Below are 18239 nucleotides of genomic sequence, written 5' to 3' on the forward strand. Positions count from 1 at the left end.
AGCCACTAGGTAACAAAAGCTCAACACTGCGCCTAGCATTCTGGAGCACTTCTGCTGTCTTTTGTACGTATTTTGGAGTTTGTACGTGCTTCGGAGTTTTTACGTGTTTTGGAGTTTTTATGTGTTTTAGAGTTTGTACGTGCTTCAGAGTTCGTACGTGTTTTGGAGTTTGTACGTGCTTTGTCTCTAGGGGTCACCGTAAATATACTTTTATTTATTCACTCCACATAAAATGTAATAAATAAATCATATAATACAAAAACCAACTATTCACATTTCAACTTTTAACTTTTTACATTTTCAGCTTTTTCCTTTTACAAATTTAAACACGACAAACCACAACACAATTAAATATAAATTAAATATAAATTAAAATATGAAAACAAAAAGAACATGCATATTCTCTGTCATATGGGCCTGCATGAATAAACCTTCTGACTCCTTTATCATCTGCAACTGAAAATAGTTGTGGATGATTACTATACCTTTCTAATGTGACGTTGTTGTCCCTGGCTCTCTTTCTCTCTCTCTCCCTCCCGCTCTGTTTCTGAGCTACTGAGTGTAACTACCGCCCCTCCCCCCTCATCATGGAAGGCTCGCATGCGGAGTGAAGCGGAAACAAGGGCGAGAGAGAGGGTGAGAGAAAGGGGGGAAAAAAAAAAAAACAAAAAAAACAAAAAAAAACCACGGCTTGCGATAAGGAGCCAGCTCGCGTCGTTCGCGTCAAAGATCCGGCTTTAAGAGCCATTTCGTTCGTGAACGACACATCACTAGCACACACACATGCATACCTACACTACACACAGGCTGGTACTCTTTGTTCACATATATGCCTGTTTTAGATGTCATATGTTAATGAACCTATGCATATTCATGTAACCACAATAAAGAGCAGTGCTACGGGGGAGCGGACTGAGAGTGACTGTGGTTCGAGCGGCAGGAACAGCATTTGTCTCGGTCATCTTCCTCATGCAGGAGATCACACAAAGAGCTCTGGTGTCTGGCGTGTGCTTTTGCCATTGTAGTGGATTGTCTCAGCTGTTCCAGCAATAAGATTGTGCTTAGATAGACCTATCACACACTTTGTCTAATAAACTCACATCTTTCATTATTTATGCAGATTAAAGCGCTGTGGTTTGTCAGAGATCTGCTGTGATTATCTGGCAGCAGCGCTGAAGTTCAACCCCTCGTATCCCAGAGTACTGGACCTGAGTGGAGACTACAACAACCTGCAGGATTCAGGACTGAAGCAGCTGTGTGTTCTTCTGGAGAATCCACGATGTCGATTTGAAACTCTGAGGTCAGTCACCATGTTTCGTTGTGTAGATAATGGAGAGTTCTGAGCAATACAATCTTGAGAAGAGCTGCACTAACAGATGTGACTGATAAGATTTGACCTGCAATGATTCTCATATTTATTTGTATCAGGACAAACCAGGAGACATGCACTGCAAAAACTCAAAATCTTATTAAGTATATTTGTCTTATTTCTAGTCAAAAATATCTCATTACAGTTAAAGTAAGACACAATCAACTAAAGAGTATCATTTCAGTAAGATATATCAACCTGTTTTAAGACAGTGAATATTGAATCTAGAAATTTTCACTTGTTCCATTGGCAGATTTTTTACAGTTAATACAAGACTAGCACGCTTGAAATAAGTGTATATATGTCAAATATATCTTACTGAAATGATAGTCTTTAGCTCTTGTTAATCTCAAAACTAAAAAAAGAAGTAATGACTGCTAATGTCTGAAAAATATATAAAACTCTTAAGTGATTATCAGTACTCACTTTGTTCAATACTGAATAGATTTCAGCCAAAATTGTCCACATTTCTGAAATATTTCTGCGTGTAACTGTTACTAAAGTGCCATCTCGACCTGGCCTGTGGTTGTTTTCTAAGTGATAATCATTATTTCTACTAAAACAAATATAAAATAAAGAAATTTGACACATTTTGTTGATACTAACAGCACACCGAACAGTTCAGTGTTCTTTTACTGCTGTTTTCTCTTCACTTCTTCTCCTCTGATTCTCTCCACATGTTGCTCTGCATCAGTGCTCAGTATCCTGACAAAAACAAGATTAAATATTGCTAAATATAATAGTATCTCATTAAACATCAACATAATTGTTTTCTTTTTTTAATTGTTTATCTGTTATTTTCAGACTGAGTCACTGTGACCTGTCAGAGAGAAGCTGTGCAGCTCTGGCCTCAGGTCTCAGCTTTCAGTCCTTTAATCTAAGACACCTAGACCTCAGTAACATTAACCTGAAGGATTCAGGCGTGAAGCTTCTGTCTGAAGGACTAAAGAGTCCACACTGTACGCTGGAAACTCTCAGGTGAGATCAAGCATTGTTTTTTCAACAACTGACAGAATTAGCAGATTAATAATAAGGCAGCCCTCTATTTAGATGAGATGTGCAGGTCTTCTGAAGTGCAACATACTCTTATGTTGAAAAGTTCTAAAACAGGAAGTAGTTCCTGTCTGGGTGACGAGTGTAATTTTTGAGTGAGAGAGACCGAGCCTGCATGCTGGTAGCACCTTAGCCACAGCTCGGGTGTGGAGAAGCTGAAAAAGAAGGTTTACTAGTTTGTAAGGAGGAAAAAACTGAGAGGAATAAGTTAACACAGAGCAGTCATGAAAGCTGGTCACATAGTTTAGACAGTTTAGCATCCAATGTTCCAGTGAGTTAGCTCCCAGCTAACTAGCAGACCAGCTAACTAGTGAACGAAGCTAACTCCAGCCACAAGCTGCGACTGCGTGTTTATAGGAAGAGCCTCAGACACTCAGACTGGTTTTCTTTGTGGATGATGATGTGTTCTCACACTGATCCTTCATGCTGATGCTGCCATCCACCCACTGCTCCTGGATTCACATCTTCCTCATCATCTCCATCAGCCCTCACAATACTCCACCTTTATCAGCTTCATGTTCAGGAGCTGGATGGACAGTAATTCTTTCCATGAGTTATGGTGGGACATTGAGAGCTGAAGTCAAACAGCAGTGAGGAATGAAAGACTGATTCATTTCTATTTAGTCTTGTGATGTGCAGCTTTGTTCAGAGCATTAAGGCTCAGCAAAGATTACTGAGGTCACAGAGTCACTGATGAAACCTGTGTGCTTATAGAAACTGAAACCAGATGAAGCAGAATAGAAGGACATTAAAATGAAGTGTCAGCTACACAAAGGCAAAGCTGTTCAGTTGTTGGTGTGAGTTATTTAAATGGAGGATGGAGTCAGACTTTAAGCTGCTGGACTCAGTCACTATATCCTGTTCTCCTCATAGAAGCTGGATACACAGACTCACCTGTGACACAGTGACACACAGTGTGGGCTACACACACATTAGAAAGTGGATCAGTCACACTTGTACAATCATTTGTTGTGCTGGGAAACCGTGAACACTTTGAATCGCCATTAATGGCTTTGTTACAGCAACATTCAATCACGAGTTCAAAAGTAGTGTATTGTGTACTTATTTTAATAGTACTGCAGTATGAGAAGTGCAACATTCAGTGTGCAGAAACAAATCAGGTGCTTTCTAACAGCAGTGTTCGCTTTAACACAGTAGCAGTTCAAATATTTCTGTCAGTCTGAGCTGAAACATGAATCTAATCAAATCAAATATCAAATCAAAGTTCTTTGTCTCTGCCAGGACGTCAACATCTGATCTAGTTTTTTACAAAGTTCCCCTCAGAGTCCAGAGCCACCAACACACCTTTGACCAACAGCAAGTGAACATTTATAAATGTGTGTTCTCAGAACAGGAACCAGCAGAACTATTTTTCTGTTATCAGGCAGCAGCACAAACGCTCATCAGCTCATTTACTGTGCAGGACTTTGAGTGTGTGAAGTGTGTGTTTGTGCTGGATTTCCTTTGTAGAATCTCAGTCAGAAACAAGACAAAGAAAAACTCTTTCAATCGTCCAGGTTGAGTTGACAACATGAACTGCATTTGTCTTCCTCTGACTTGACATGTTCTTCCTCCTCTGCACCGAGCCAGCTGCTAAGACACAAGCTCATTGACATTTTCTGATGATAAAGAAACTCTTCCTCTGTACAATATGAGCAGCAACAGAGAACAAGCTCTCACAGGTACAGATGTTGCAGCTGTGGCCAAGTACATGTGCTGCATGTTTGGAGCAGCACTCTAATAAACAGGCCTCTGTACTGATGGTGGGCTCTGCTCTGTATCCACCACACTGTTCTCAGCTGAGTCTTCCTCCTGTTCACACTCTGATGAAGCACCAATAGGGCCAACTTTTTCTCTGGTGGCTCGGATGTTGTTGCTTCCACAGGTTTCCCTCCAACAACCCTCTGTTCCTTCAGTAAGTTCAGTAAGATCTGGGTAAACTCTTGAGCTCCTTGAATCTGGCTTCAGTGCAGCAGCAGGTTTCACATATACAATGTTGGCATTTTGCTTGCGTGTCTCCAGGTCTGTTCTGAATGTAGACTTGAATTTGACCACGTAGGCGGGGTCATCATCTGATCTCTCCATCAGCTGAGAGAGATGACAAAACACAGAATCACAGAGCATGAAACCAACTTTTCTCCTCCCAGAAGTTCAGTCACAGACCTGCAACAGAAACAAGAATCAAAGATTCAAATGACGCAGAGCATTCATGTCCTTATATACACAAACATGTCCTCTACATATTCATGCTGTATTTACACACACATACAGAGGCTGTTTGTCTCTCACACACAGACAGGACACTGAGAAATACATCATGTTAAATATACCTGCAGGGTTCCAGCTGTGCACTTTGTCCCTGTCAGCTGTGATTGCCATGGCAACCTTGGTGTTGTGCGTGATGCAGGGACGTGTTCAAAGGCAGACGTCTGGCAGCAGCATCATATTTGATGCACTCTCTGTACTGAGTGTGCTGACTTTATTTCAAATGTCCCACTGCTGTGCAACATGAATCACATGTTCTGCACGTTTCTGTAACTCCCAGGTAACCATGGTTACCCAGCCACGCCCAGTAGTCTCCAGAGAGACCAACAGCTGGTGCACGTTGTAACACCGTGGCTTTCATAGTCTCTCCTTTTTCTACAGCTCATGTGTTCTTCTTGTGATGGTGCGTCTTGAGGCTCATACATGCCGTCATTTGTTGATCCTAAGAACGTTCCTCAGACCGACTTCTTCAACAACACTAATCGGCCTGCAGTTTGTAGCTACTCACTTCACTGTGGCGTTTGTTAGCTTCTCTTTCTGTGGTTTATCTAGACTCCTCCCACAAGCTGAATCTACGTAGTCTGCCCAAGCCTCCCACCGCTGTTTGTTTGGGTGGTTTATTTGCTGCCATCAACAGCGTGTAATGAATTTAAGTGATACTTCAGACATGAAGTACTCCGATGATAAAAAACTCAACTTTGCTTCCAGATAACTTTAGTTGTATCAACACTGCCTCCTGGAACAGTTTAAAATGAACACGTCCATGTCAAAGATCTGTACCTGTCAACATGTTTCTGTCCCCGCCCCTTTCTTTCTGTCCTGGGTCATGTGAGCGCTGCAGTAGTATTAAGCCCACCATCAATGCTCTCATTGGTTGAGACACATAATGACGCCCATTTCAAGCCAGCACTGGTCAACATCCCTCCTGTGACCCATGGCTTTTATATTCAGAGCCAGTGAGCACTTTCACAATAATCATGATTTTAAAAACTGTGATTAAAATAATTGCTGACGTTAATCAATTAATGAGTTAACGAGATAATAACAGGTTAAGTTGCCCTAATAATTAGACTTTGATGACAAACTGATGTGATCTCCATGTTTCCTTTGTTGGACTGTGGGTGAGTGTCAGAACTGAATGTACTGAGTAACATGTAGAGTTTAAATATGTGTCAGTTCCAGTTTTAGAGCTCTAAAGTGCAGCTATCATGTTAGGAATATGTTAGGAATAGACAGAAACACTGAGGTCAAATCTTTATTTTACCGCTTGCTGCATTCTTGATGTTCATGAATTCAGCAGGTTCATGAGTGTCTGCAGCATTAATCTCATATTTCCATCTAAAGTGTTGAATTTGACTGTTTGATGTTCTTTATGATCTCTGGCACCAGTTCATCTGTAGGCTGAGCTCAGTCCATCCATTTAGTGAAATGATGTTTAAAGGTCTCCTTGTTCTGTGAGCGTGCACAGATCCTGAAGCAGAAAGCCTGGGTTAACAGAGAAATGATCCTCACTGTGATGATGCTCATTGTCTCTGACTGGGATTTGAGGTTTTGTCAAAGCAGCAAAGAAAGCCTGGCTACGTTGGACTGGATGTGGCAGCAGCTCCCAGTTTGAGTTAAGGAGACAGACACCCTCTCTACTTTGAAGATCAGCTTCAAACTTTCCTTTTTGATAAAGCTTATAGTTGGAGCTGCATCAGGTGACCCTGAACCATCCCTTAGTTATGCTGCTATAGAGATGGATAACAGACAGATTGTTGTTTTGTGTGTCTGCAGTCTGTCAGGCTGTCTGATCACAGAGGAAGGCTGTATTTCTCTGGCCTCAGCTCTGAGCTCCAACCCCTCCCATCTGAGAGAGCTGGACCTGAGCTACAATCATCCAGGAGACTCAGGAATGAAGCTGCTGTCGGCTGGACTGAAGGATCCAGGCTGGAGACTGGACACTCTCAGGTATGGAGAGAATGTCTGATAGAGGAGGAAGAGCTGGAAACATTTCCTGTGTCCTTCACTCACTTCCTGTTTGTTTCCTGTAGATGAGACATGAACAATCACACATGCAGGAATATGTTCAGGGACAGACACACTAGTCTAGCTGGATAGTACATGGATATTTATGTAGGTGGTCTCCAAGGAGTCTGTTTGCAGGAACATTAATGATCACTGATAAGTCATGTTGAGAGTTTCATTAAAAGTAGACCTACAGTTAGGGCCATAAATATTTGGACAGAGACAATATTTTGTAACTTTAGATACACTTTATTAGGTCACAGGTGTACCTGAGATAGTGGTCACTTTTTCAGGACATTTAATACAGTGTCAGCTGTGTATGTTTCCCATGCTGTATGTCCACAGTGATAGTGACAGAAGGATGAAACAAGGCTGTGAATCATTTCAGTCTGTGTGTGTGACAAAGAGGCAGACAGGAGCAGCTAACATTTGGAAATGGAAGCTTAAATACTGGAAACTCTACATTCACAGCTGAATTCACTATAAATTTGTTCTCAAGTGCACATTTAGCAGCTAATGCTAATACTGTGTGACCATGATGGAAACTCTGATAAGCTAATGCTGCTAAGCTAATGCTGTTTGGCATCAACGTCACATCATTATAACACAAGAGAAAAGGGTATTAGCATTAGCTACTAGTGCGTATTCGCCTAAAATTACAAGAGCACCTGGCTGCAGCCACTGGGGAGCTCCACACTAACCGGAAACACGTAACTTCAGTTAAATCGACTTTGACAGCGAAAACTAAATTGCGTTTTTGTTACTATTGATGCTGCTGAGAAATAAAAATGATTCTAAGTGGTGTCTGAGTTTTTTAACACTCTGGGTTTGTTCAAAAAAATCCACCATCCCCTAAATTGTTCGTGGCCAAAAGTGTACGGTGGTCCCTTATGGGCTCAAAATGTGGTCATAAATATTTTGTACTTGCAAATCAGTTTTGTATGTGTAAAAAAGATTTGTGTGTGCGTAAAAAAGATTTGTATGTGTAAAAAAGATTTGTGTGTGGATTTAGCCAAAAAAACCCTGCAAGTTACAAGTACGAGTTTTGACCCTATTTTTCTTCCTTTCATCTGATTGGTCAATGTCATGTCAATCACAAATGTAACAATCCAATCAGAGAACAGATGGGTTTGGCTGTTGGAGGGGCAATTTTTTTGAAGTTCAGGTCTTTGAAGGGAATAAATGCCCTTTTACATGCTGTTAGATTTGTATTGTGATTGTCATTTATGCTTAGAAATATCTACTTATATATTCTTAGAGTTTTATAATTAGGTGTAGATTGGTAGAGGTTTGATCCTTAATAGTCTGTAACAACTCTGTGTAGCAAGAAGAGGGGAGTGCGTTCACTCCTCTTCAGAGTGTTCTGGCATAGATCACACACCTCCTAGGAGAGGTCGTATCTTCTCTTGCTGATATATGGTATAGCAAACACACGTATATCTGTTTGAGTCTAAGAGCCTTTTGTTTAGATGGACCGCTAGACTCCTGGCACCAGCTTTGGGGATTCACACACACACACACACACACACACACACACACACACACACACACACACACAGGGTATTCTTTGTTCACATGCCAACCCAGCGTTTTTTTTTATCACCACGAAGGAAAACAGTCTGTGGTCGTCTGAGTTTGGTGATTTTTGTGTCACAGGTCTATGTGCTTAATACAGGGACTTCCACAGCTTTTTCAACAGCGCGGCGGACCGCGGGGGGGCGGGCAGTGTTTTGGAAATGACAGTCTTCATTACAAAGCTTTCTTCGTTATGAATTAGCATACATGTTTTTATTGAACATTTGAAGAACTAGCAAAAAAACCCAAAACTCTTGTAGAGGACATAAAGTCAGAGATAGAAACGACAAGGAGCAGGTGCATCTAGTACAGGTAGAGCTGCTGCAAAAACCCACAGAGCCCAGCAGCCAGCGCAACAAATTCTGGATCCTTTGCTTTTAGTTAGCAGTTAGCATTAGCAGCACATCCTGTGTCCGATGTGAAAGGACTTTTATGCTGCGCACTGTGACTCACAGCAATGGTCCCAGGTCAGCCCTCGTGTTAAACTAATCCTAAAGTAATGATGGTATTTCTAACCACTGACATACCACAACTTTATCCTTTCAACAGCTGCTGAAAGTTAGGGGACCTAGCTGCTATCGGATATTTATATAGAGATCCTCCAGCTTCAAACTATATCACCCTTCAAGGACCTGCAGTTCAAAAAAGTGCCCCTCCGACAGCCAAACCCATCTGTTCTGTGATTGGATTGTTACATTTGTGATTGACATGACATTGACCAATCAGATGAAAGGAAGAAAAATAGGGTCAAAATTCGCACTTGTAACTTGCAGGGGTTTTTTGGCTAAGTCCACACACAAATCTTTTTTACGTACACACAAATCTTTTTTACACACATACAAATCTTTTTTACACATACAAATCTTTTTTACACATACAAATCTTTTTTACACACACACAAATCTTTTTTACACACACACAAATCTTTTTTACACACACAAATCTTTTTTACACACACAAATCTTTTTTACACACACAAATCTTTTTTACGCACACACAAATCTTTTTTACACACATACAAATCTTTTTTACACACATACAAATTCTTTTTACACATACAAAACTGATTTACAAGTACAAAATATTTATGACCACATTTTGAGCCCATAGTCCCTCGCTATAACGCGGCGCACCTTCCGCGACACTCGCTGTTTCGCTGATTTTTATTTGATTTTTTACAGCACATCGTGTTGTGCATTCTGATTGCTGGAGACCATTGTCAATCAATCTAGTCCAGTGTCTCCTGTACAAAAGCGGTCCCCAACAGTCCCCAACAGGACTCATGGACCGGTACCGGTCCGTGAGTCCTTTGGTACCGTTCCGCGAGAGTTGAGGCTCCGGTGTGAAATGTGTGGTTGTAGCTTTCTGTCTTATTTTGAAAGAACTATTTACGCGTTACCATAGCGACCAGAGTGCATTAAGAAGCAGAGAGGAGGATGTTACTCTCATTGTTGTTGGCGCACAGCTGAATTCACGTTTATTACTATATTTACAAAATACCACAGTTTCTTTTTTGGTCTTTTGTTCTATTTATCCGCGACACCTTAAAGGTCGGTCCCTCAAAATATTGTCTGACATTGGGGAGGTTGGGGAGCGCTGCTGTACAGTACAGAATGCGTTTAGCTTGTCGAATTTACACAAATCTTCGATCGCTAGCAGTGTAACTCTGAAGTGCTGTACTGTATCTTTGTAAGTTTTCTCCCAAACAAACACAGCAATGCCGACAAAACGTTTTGCACCCTCAAATGCACCTTTTGGTTTCATTCTATAATACTGGACTTATGTTTCTATGAAGGTTTGAACTCTAAGAGTGTTTGAACAAAAGAGAAAAGTGTGAAAATGTTCATGCCTGTCTGAGAAAAATGTATAAAGCATGTAGTGAGGGGTTTTACAGACTTAACATCTATAATAATTGTAAAAAATAAAGTTGGCTACTTCGCAGATTTCACCTACCGCGGGGTATTTTTAGAACGTAACTCCTGCGATAAACGAGGGACTGCTGTATTATTAATAGTAGAGTCTGGGACATCTAATTGATTAACATCAACATTGATTAATAATAATAATGCATTGGATTTATATAGTGCTTTTCAAGGCACCCAAAGCGCTTTACATTATTCATTCACACTCACATTCACACACTGGTGGAGGCAAGCTACGGTTGTAGCCACAGCTGCCCTGGGGCAGACTGACAGAAGCGAGGGTGCCATATCGCGCCATCGGCCCCTCTGGCCAACACCAGTAGGCGGTAGGGTAAAGTGTCTTGCCCAAGGACACAACGACCAGGACAGAGAGGCCGGGGATCGAACCGGCGACCTTCCGGTCACAGGTGCTCTTCCCAACCCCCTGAGCCACGGTCGTCCATTATAGTGATTATCATGTGTATGTTCACAAAATGCTGTAAAATGTATATTTCTTAAAACATTTATCTACTTTTACCGACGTGACTCTTTAAAATAGCACCAGTCCTGTTCATCAAAATCAAAATTGTATCTAAATGTTTTACTTTTTATAGCCAGTTAGGTTATATATTACCAGTAACTTTTCAGATAAAACGGTGATAAAGTCCTAATGTTTTCATGAAACTTCCTTTTTTCTCCCATCTGAGCATCTGGGAAAAGGCTGTCTTGCAATTGTTGAGGTCACTAGTGTGTGCCCCATTTCTTCCAGGATCACTCTCTATATAGGTTTTAGTGGACTCCTAGTACTGTAAGATCTGGGAGATTGTAGAAATGAGCAGTAATGCCCTTCCTACCATCTTTCCAGAAAAATAAGTGATCTGGAAGCTGTTAGGCTTACTTACAGCGGCAGCACTTTCTGCACCTGCATAAACTCCAGGACACATTGTGTTTGTTGCTGTATGTGCTGCAGCTTTGAATTTGTTATTAATATATATTTTGTTCATATTTTGCCTATGGTGTCTTGTTATGAAATGTACAAGAGTAAAAGTGTTTTTAGCATGTGCTTCAAAGCTAAGTTTGACTGGGAAACTCAAAGCTCAATAGTCTGCATCAACAGAAATTCACTGCAGCCTATGTAATATTTGATGCGTCATAATTTATTCTACTCTATCTTGCAAATACATATTTGTGTGGCAATGTCATACACAACACACACAACTATAAGATCCTTAAGATCAAACCTGTGTCATTCTTTTTGTCCACTGCAGTGTAGCAGTCAAAAAAAAAGAATAAGTGAAGTGGCCACAAATGGCCAGTATAGAGCCCAGAGTGTTAATATTTAAAATGTATAAAAATATTATTGATTAATATCAACAATGAGCTTTTTATTTAGAACTTACAAGTATAAAATTAATGCTGTTACATTTACATTTGATGCTGTTACACTGTAATCCTTTATTATAAGTATGGCCATGGAATCAAGTGAACAACATTTTGAAATAAGTTTAATTGGAATTTTGTACTATGCAAAAACAAAACAAAAAACAACAACAACGACATATTAAAAACACAAACAAACAAACAAACACAGCCAGTGCCTTCATTTGTCCATTACATGTCAAACAAAGCACTGACCCATAGTCCCTGCTAATCAGCACATGCTTTCAAAAAGAGCTCCATGTCCTCTGCAAACTGAAAAACAAAGAGGAACAAGTCCCTTGCTCCAGTGTCTTCTTCCTCTGACATGTCTCTTAAGACCCTCTGCTGGTCCCCTTGATTTAAGGACAGGTATTTTGGTTATTTTTTTGGTTATTTTTGTTACGTGTCCACGGAAAAGTGCCTTATTTTGGACAACCCACTGCACAGCAGGAGGCAGATCTTCAGCAACTGCTGGCTCCTGTGTCAGGCAAATGGGGATAAAAACATAGCTATTTCTCTGTTGCAGAACAGTTTTTTAACAGTTATTTAAATGTCACTAACCATGTAATTACACTACTGTTTAAAGTGAATACTGACCTGACTGACTTCCTGGAACCTGCGCTTCTTCAGTCTGAAAATGGGCACGTGTTGTCCTTCAAGCACAGCTTTGGCTTCCTCTCTCCAGTGTGCAAATAGCTTGCCAGAGCTTAACAGAAAATTTTGATATTGTTAAGGTGTGTAAACTTTGACACAACATAGAACAGAAGTCAAAATATAAATACTTCCTGAGATCAAAGTTCTCCATCAACAGCAAGCACCACCATTTACGCAAGTAGGGCATGTCTGACTGTAAAATATTAATATGAAACATATTTAACAACTTTCAAAAGATTCAAGACTCCATTGCTGTGAAAGTAAATAGGATACTTACTATTGTATAGTCAAATGGTGCATCCAGTGCCACGTACAGAGCAGACTATTTGGAAGAAAAATTAGCTTGTGTATGAATCTCAAGAAGAGAAGAGGAAAATTACCATTAGCATGAAGATCCCACTGTCAACTGCATAGTCTTGGCTTGGAAAACCCTGTATTACATTGAAAATAGAGCTGGGCGATAGAATGATAACGATATGTATTGCGAAATAACTTTTTCTCGATAGAAAAAATAAATTATTGCGATAGACCTTGCTCTCTTAAAAAAAGAGAAAAGAACAGCCAATCCAAATTAAGTAGCGCAGAGCCGAACCAATCACAGCCACAGCATCACGTCACATGACTTGTTACGTACAGCACAAGTGCCAAGCCGCACATGTGTATTTGTTTGGGAAGCAGCCAGCCGGGCTGCCCAGGTAATGAAGGAAATGAGTGTGCCGACTAGAGAAAAATCAACCGAGAGCGTGGGTGACCAGGTTACCGAAGAGAAAAGAGATGATGGTTCCAATGCCGGAGAGATTGTCAAACGGAAGGGCCATAGAAGTTCCGTAGTGCGAAGGTATTTCGTAGTGATGTGTCGGTCGCGAACGAAATGGCTCTTAGCGACGTGAACGACGCGAGCCGGCTCCTTATCGCGAGCCGTAGGGTTTTTTTCCTTCCTTCTCTCACCCTCTCTCTCGCACTTTTTTTCCGCTTGACTCTGCACGCGAGCCTTGTGCTTTGCGCTGGGAAGAGGGGGGAGGGGCGGTAGTTACACTCGCAGTAGCACAGGAACAGAGCGGGAGGGAGAGAGAGAGAAAGAGAGCCAGGGACAACAACGTGACATTAGAAAGTAGAGATGGCACGATACCACTTTTTTATGTCCGATACCGATACCGATATCATAAATTTGGATATCTGCCGATACCGATATGAATCCGATATAGTTTGTTTTTTAATCAATAAAACAGTTTTTTAATATATTGCTGCATTTTGTATAAGTTCATACTCAAGTTTAAATAAACAACAACACTAAAGCTGTTATACCTGTATGTAAAAAATACACTGCACCCAAAATATTTCATAGTTCAGCAATACTGATCAATTTAATAAACTTAAACCTACTCCATCCCCCCTATTCTGCTATTTTAAAGAGTACTTAGCAGAAATATTAAGCAAACTAATAAATAGGGTTGCAAACTCCCAGCAAAAAAAAAAAAAAAAAAATAGGGAACCACCCCCCACCCTCCACATCATGATGCTTAATCGACGTAATCAACTTTTATTTGATGCAGTTTAAAAAAAATGCACAAAATTAAATTATTTTTCAAGAATAATTAAATAGATTCAACATCTTTCTTCAACAGAATTGCAAACTGCACAGATGATACCTTCCCAAAGGAAAAAGTACTATAGCTTACTAGGGTATATTAGACTTAACAGTTACTATATACAGTAATGGACTTCTACACATTTTACATCAGATTAAAACTTTGGGTGTAAGATTATTTATTAAAAGCTAGACATTTTAAATGAGAATAAGAAAGATAAGTATGTCTTTGTGCCCCCTTTTCCCTGTTAATGCCCTATCAGCCCCCCTGGCTAAACTTTGCTAGATCCGCCCCTGCACAGTTACCAGCCGTCAGCTGGTCTAGAAAGTAATATTAAATAAATTCTAACCACAGCTTATCAAGCTTAAATGTGCTGCTGTTGTTCAGCCGCTGGTTTCCTCTTTCTGGTGCAAAGTGGGCCAAAAACAAAGAAGAGAGACGGACTCGCGACAGAAAAGCTGATCAGCTGATCATTAAGCAGTTTCATGAAGTAGCGGCAGGAGAGGGAGGGAGAGAGAAGAGGCAGTCGCACCATATATCGGTTGTTAAGCTTAACGTGGGAACGCTTTACAAACATTCAGAGATGAACTTACACACTTGCTTTACTTCTCTCTGGCATAACTTCCTCGGAGATGAAATGCTGGTTTGCTAGCGAGGCTACAAATAGACACAGCCGCTCTATCACATGAGCACACTGCTCCGACGTGCTACGGTTATGAGTCGAGTTACGCCATGTCGCAAGTTTTGTGAGGTGCTTTTTTAATATTTAATGGATCGGATTACATTTTTTATTTCTCTCCGATATCCGATCCAGTAATTTACGTCAGTATCGGACCGATACCGATACGTAATATCGGATTGGTCCATCTCTATTAGAAAGGTATAGTAATCATCCAAAACTATTTTCAGTTGTGGATGATAAAGGATTCAGAAAGTTCAGAAAGCTATACAGCAAGGAGAGATTGAAAATTTCCTTTTAGTTCTCAGTTTATTTGATATTGACAAAAGTTAGTCAATTTTGTCTGTTCTTCTGTAAAACAAACTAAGATTTATTTTTAGAATTAATATTTTCTTTCTAAGTGGAATTGACAATTTAGTAGTCTGTTTTGTTTGTTCTATTTTTAAAATTAAACGCTTTAGCGGCTGCCTTTTGTATAGTTTGCAATATTTGCCTTTATTTATCTGAAAAAGTCTCATGTTCCTTAAGTACATCTACCCCGTTGAACTTATTATGGGAAATAAATATTTAAATCAAGACAAGCTGCTGATTATTTCACATTTTACTTGTGAGCAACGGCACATTTAAATCTTACAAATATAGTTATTTGGCTTATATCGTGATATATATCGTTATCGCCTGAAATGAAAAAAACATATCGTGATATGAAAAAATCTTATATCGCCCAGCTCTACTTTGACTCATGAAAATAAAGGCTCGTTAATAAAATCCCTTAAAAGAGGACTAGCATAATTCATATTATTCACCATACACTTAAACTAGCACATACCTTCAAGTCAAAGCTCTTTTTTTCTGACCACTGCCCGGGAATGATCTTCACTGCAAGATTCCTTTTTTTCAAGACAGTTACATTCACAAGTTAACAGACATCATCATGATGGGTGTGAAATGTTTATTGCTAATAGCACCAACTGTAACTACAGGCCTTAGGAACATGACCTCAACAAAACAGCATAACAAAATGAAAAAGTACAGTCACATGCTCACAGTTGGTCAAAATTAAGCATTTTCAGCTTTAATTTCAGGTTGGCATATTTTACAAATTAATATTTAATGGTGTTTTATGTTAAACTAGAACATTTGAAGACCCTATTTATGTCTGAAACTCATCTAAAGACAGCATCACTGACTTGATCAGAATGTGAAGATGAGAAATAGAATAAAATGTTGAAGCATCATGCTGATATAGTTTATAAAAAATGCATGTGAGTGTACTGTATGTGTGAACACTCAAGATCAGCAGAACATGATCTGGGATGCACTTAACCTGGAACACTGAACAGGTTCCTGAAAACTCTGGAACAAACCAAAAATGCTTATAAAAATGTGACCTCAAAAGTGAAACATATTGTTGGCCACCAAATCCTGCCTTTGTGTATAAGGGGTCAAGAAAGAGGATTTCTCTTTTAGGTGGCTTCAGTACCTAAAAGACAGTTAGCCATGACTTCAAATCTGAAACCAATGTCATTGCAAGCAATCATAATCAAAGACTTTTGAAACTGCGTCATAAAAGCTTGAATACATCTCAGACACATAGCAAAATTCTAACAGTTTGTATGTGTCAAAAAACAAGACTTACACACAACTGGAAATGACCAGGGGCCTGTTCTTCGTACCTCGCTAAGTAAGTTAGCCGGATTTGAATGTTGACGATTTGGCGTGATCTTGGATCGTTCGGTTCTCCGAAGCTCATCTGGGACTTGCTGTCATAGCAACCGATCCGTAAGAGTAAGCCTGCTCGGGAGCAGGTTTACTTTATGTAAACAGGATTAGATCGCGGCCACTCAGGTATGTCCGCTGCAGTTATATGAAAGCAACAGCGATATTTCGCCACTGTTTTACCATAAATAAATATTATTGGTGTAACTAAAGATAATGCAGCATTTGATGCTTTTATTGATTTCATACAGATACATACAGGTCATTTCCGAAAAAAAGGGAAATGTATTATTAATCATTCTATTACATGTAGTAGATCATGTCAGATGTAATTCATAGTTTAGAGTAGTAATAGTAAATTACTACGTGCAATCAAGATGAGAGACCACGACTATAAAAGCGAAGGTGGATTTGGGAAGTCTGTCGCAGCCATGTCCTGTCCGTTTGTACGCGAGCAAGGAAGGTGCAAGATTGATAAGGAGAGTTTACAGAATTTAGCGGATATTGCGGGATAGACGGGATCCTTTAGCTCAGCGACGGTGTGCTCATAGAGAGATATCTATTCTCCCGAGAGGGTATTATTTACTCTCTCTCTCTCTCTCTATATATATATATATATATATATATATATATATATATATATATATATATATATATATATATATATATATATATATACTACTGTACTGTATATACTTACTCCCGACTTACTGTGCATGCTTCAGTCACCCCTTGCATGGGAAAAGGTAAAAGTGATGGTGTGTTATGTCAAACTACACACAAAAAACCCCACAGTGTCAATAAATGTCACAGTACAAAAAGGGGTGTGGCGAGGGGGTGCAGGACCACCACCTGTCTTTATTTGCTCTGCCCTTTTCTTGGTTGCTGTTATAAACAAACAAACAGATTATTTCAGGGTCTCATGTCATAGACTAAAAGCAATATAAGTGATAAATATTACCATTCTGTGGAATATTCTTATATTTCACTTTTACTTGTTCCCATGTTCTAGTGGGTCCTGTTGTGGCTCTAATGTGAAAGAGGATATAATGTAATATAATATAATGTGGTATAATATAATATCACATGATCTAATGTAATATCATGGATCAACTTTCTGCCAGCCCTCTCTCCTTGCTTTCGCAGCCTTTGCAGTGTTCTCCTGCGTTTTAATTAAACTCTGAAACTCCTGAAATCCCTCAATCAAGAGTTCTTGGTCTGCTGCCGTAAAATACTGAGCGCACTCCTTCGACATCTTCGCCGACCAATCAGAGGGTTGCCGATCAGTGTTTCTACTATCGATGCGTAGCCCCTTTTAAGCCACCCAGTGATCTCAGATTACTTCATCCAGCTGTACTAATCGTCAACAACAGGTGCGTTCGGAGAACCGGATTAGCGAGCTCAAAGTTAGCGCGATGATTTGATCTTGGATGTGTCATTTGATCTTGGATGTAGTAAGCGAGGTACGAAGAACAGGCCCCAGGTGTCCAGAGAGGGAGAACTATGATGTCCATCCTCTGAGCATCAGTCTGAAACAGAATTTTATTTTTAAGTATTCTGTATATGAACTCTCACCAAAGTTATAAAAAAAAATCATTCAGAAAATGGTTCAGATACCGAAGACAAAACCTTGGGGTGGAGACGGGGCTCCTCGAAGAGTTCAGGAGCAGTCCTGATAATGGTGGCTGACCTGGCATTGAAGAATGCTGACAAGACAATAAATGCCATATCCCCACGCCGTATGATTATAATCTTACAGACAGGGCAGTGAAAGTGTCCTGTTGTCCTACAAGGCAGCCTGCACCGGCATATCATTTTATCTGTAAGAGATAAAAACAAACCAACAACAACAACAACAACAACAACAACAACAACAACAACAACAACAACAACAAGTAATTTAAATGTAGTTGTATAGAATGCAATCAATTTATCTAACAATCAGATTGTACATGTTAACAAAAACATCCAAGCCAACCTCAATAATGAAAGCAAAATGGTATGGATCA

At 39.9% G+C, this 18239-nt stretch overlaps 1 protein-coding gene across 1 annotated transcript in view; it reads left to right on the forward strand.

Annotated features, from left to right (window-relative positions):
- The window catches only part of LOC116331969, a 249588-nt gene that overhangs the window by 219697 nt on the left and 11652 nt on the right, over nucleotides 1-18239 (forward strand). The window contains exons 8-9 of the mRNA XM_039603810.1: nucleotides 2174-2347; nucleotides 6464-6629. Coding sequence (XP_039459744.1) covers nucleotides 2174-2347; nucleotides 6464-6629 — 340 coding nt within the window. The remainder of the gene's footprint in view (nucleotides 1-2173; nucleotides 2348-6463; nucleotides 6630-18239) is intronic.

Source organism: Oreochromis aureus, linkage group 3 (genome assembly GCF_013358895.1).
Source record: "Oreochromis aureus strain Israel breed Guangdong linkage group 3, ZZ_aureus, whole genome shotgun sequence".
NCBI classification, from domain to species: Eukaryota; Metazoa; Chordata; class Actinopteri; order Cichliformes; family Cichlidae; genus Oreochromis; species Oreochromis aureus.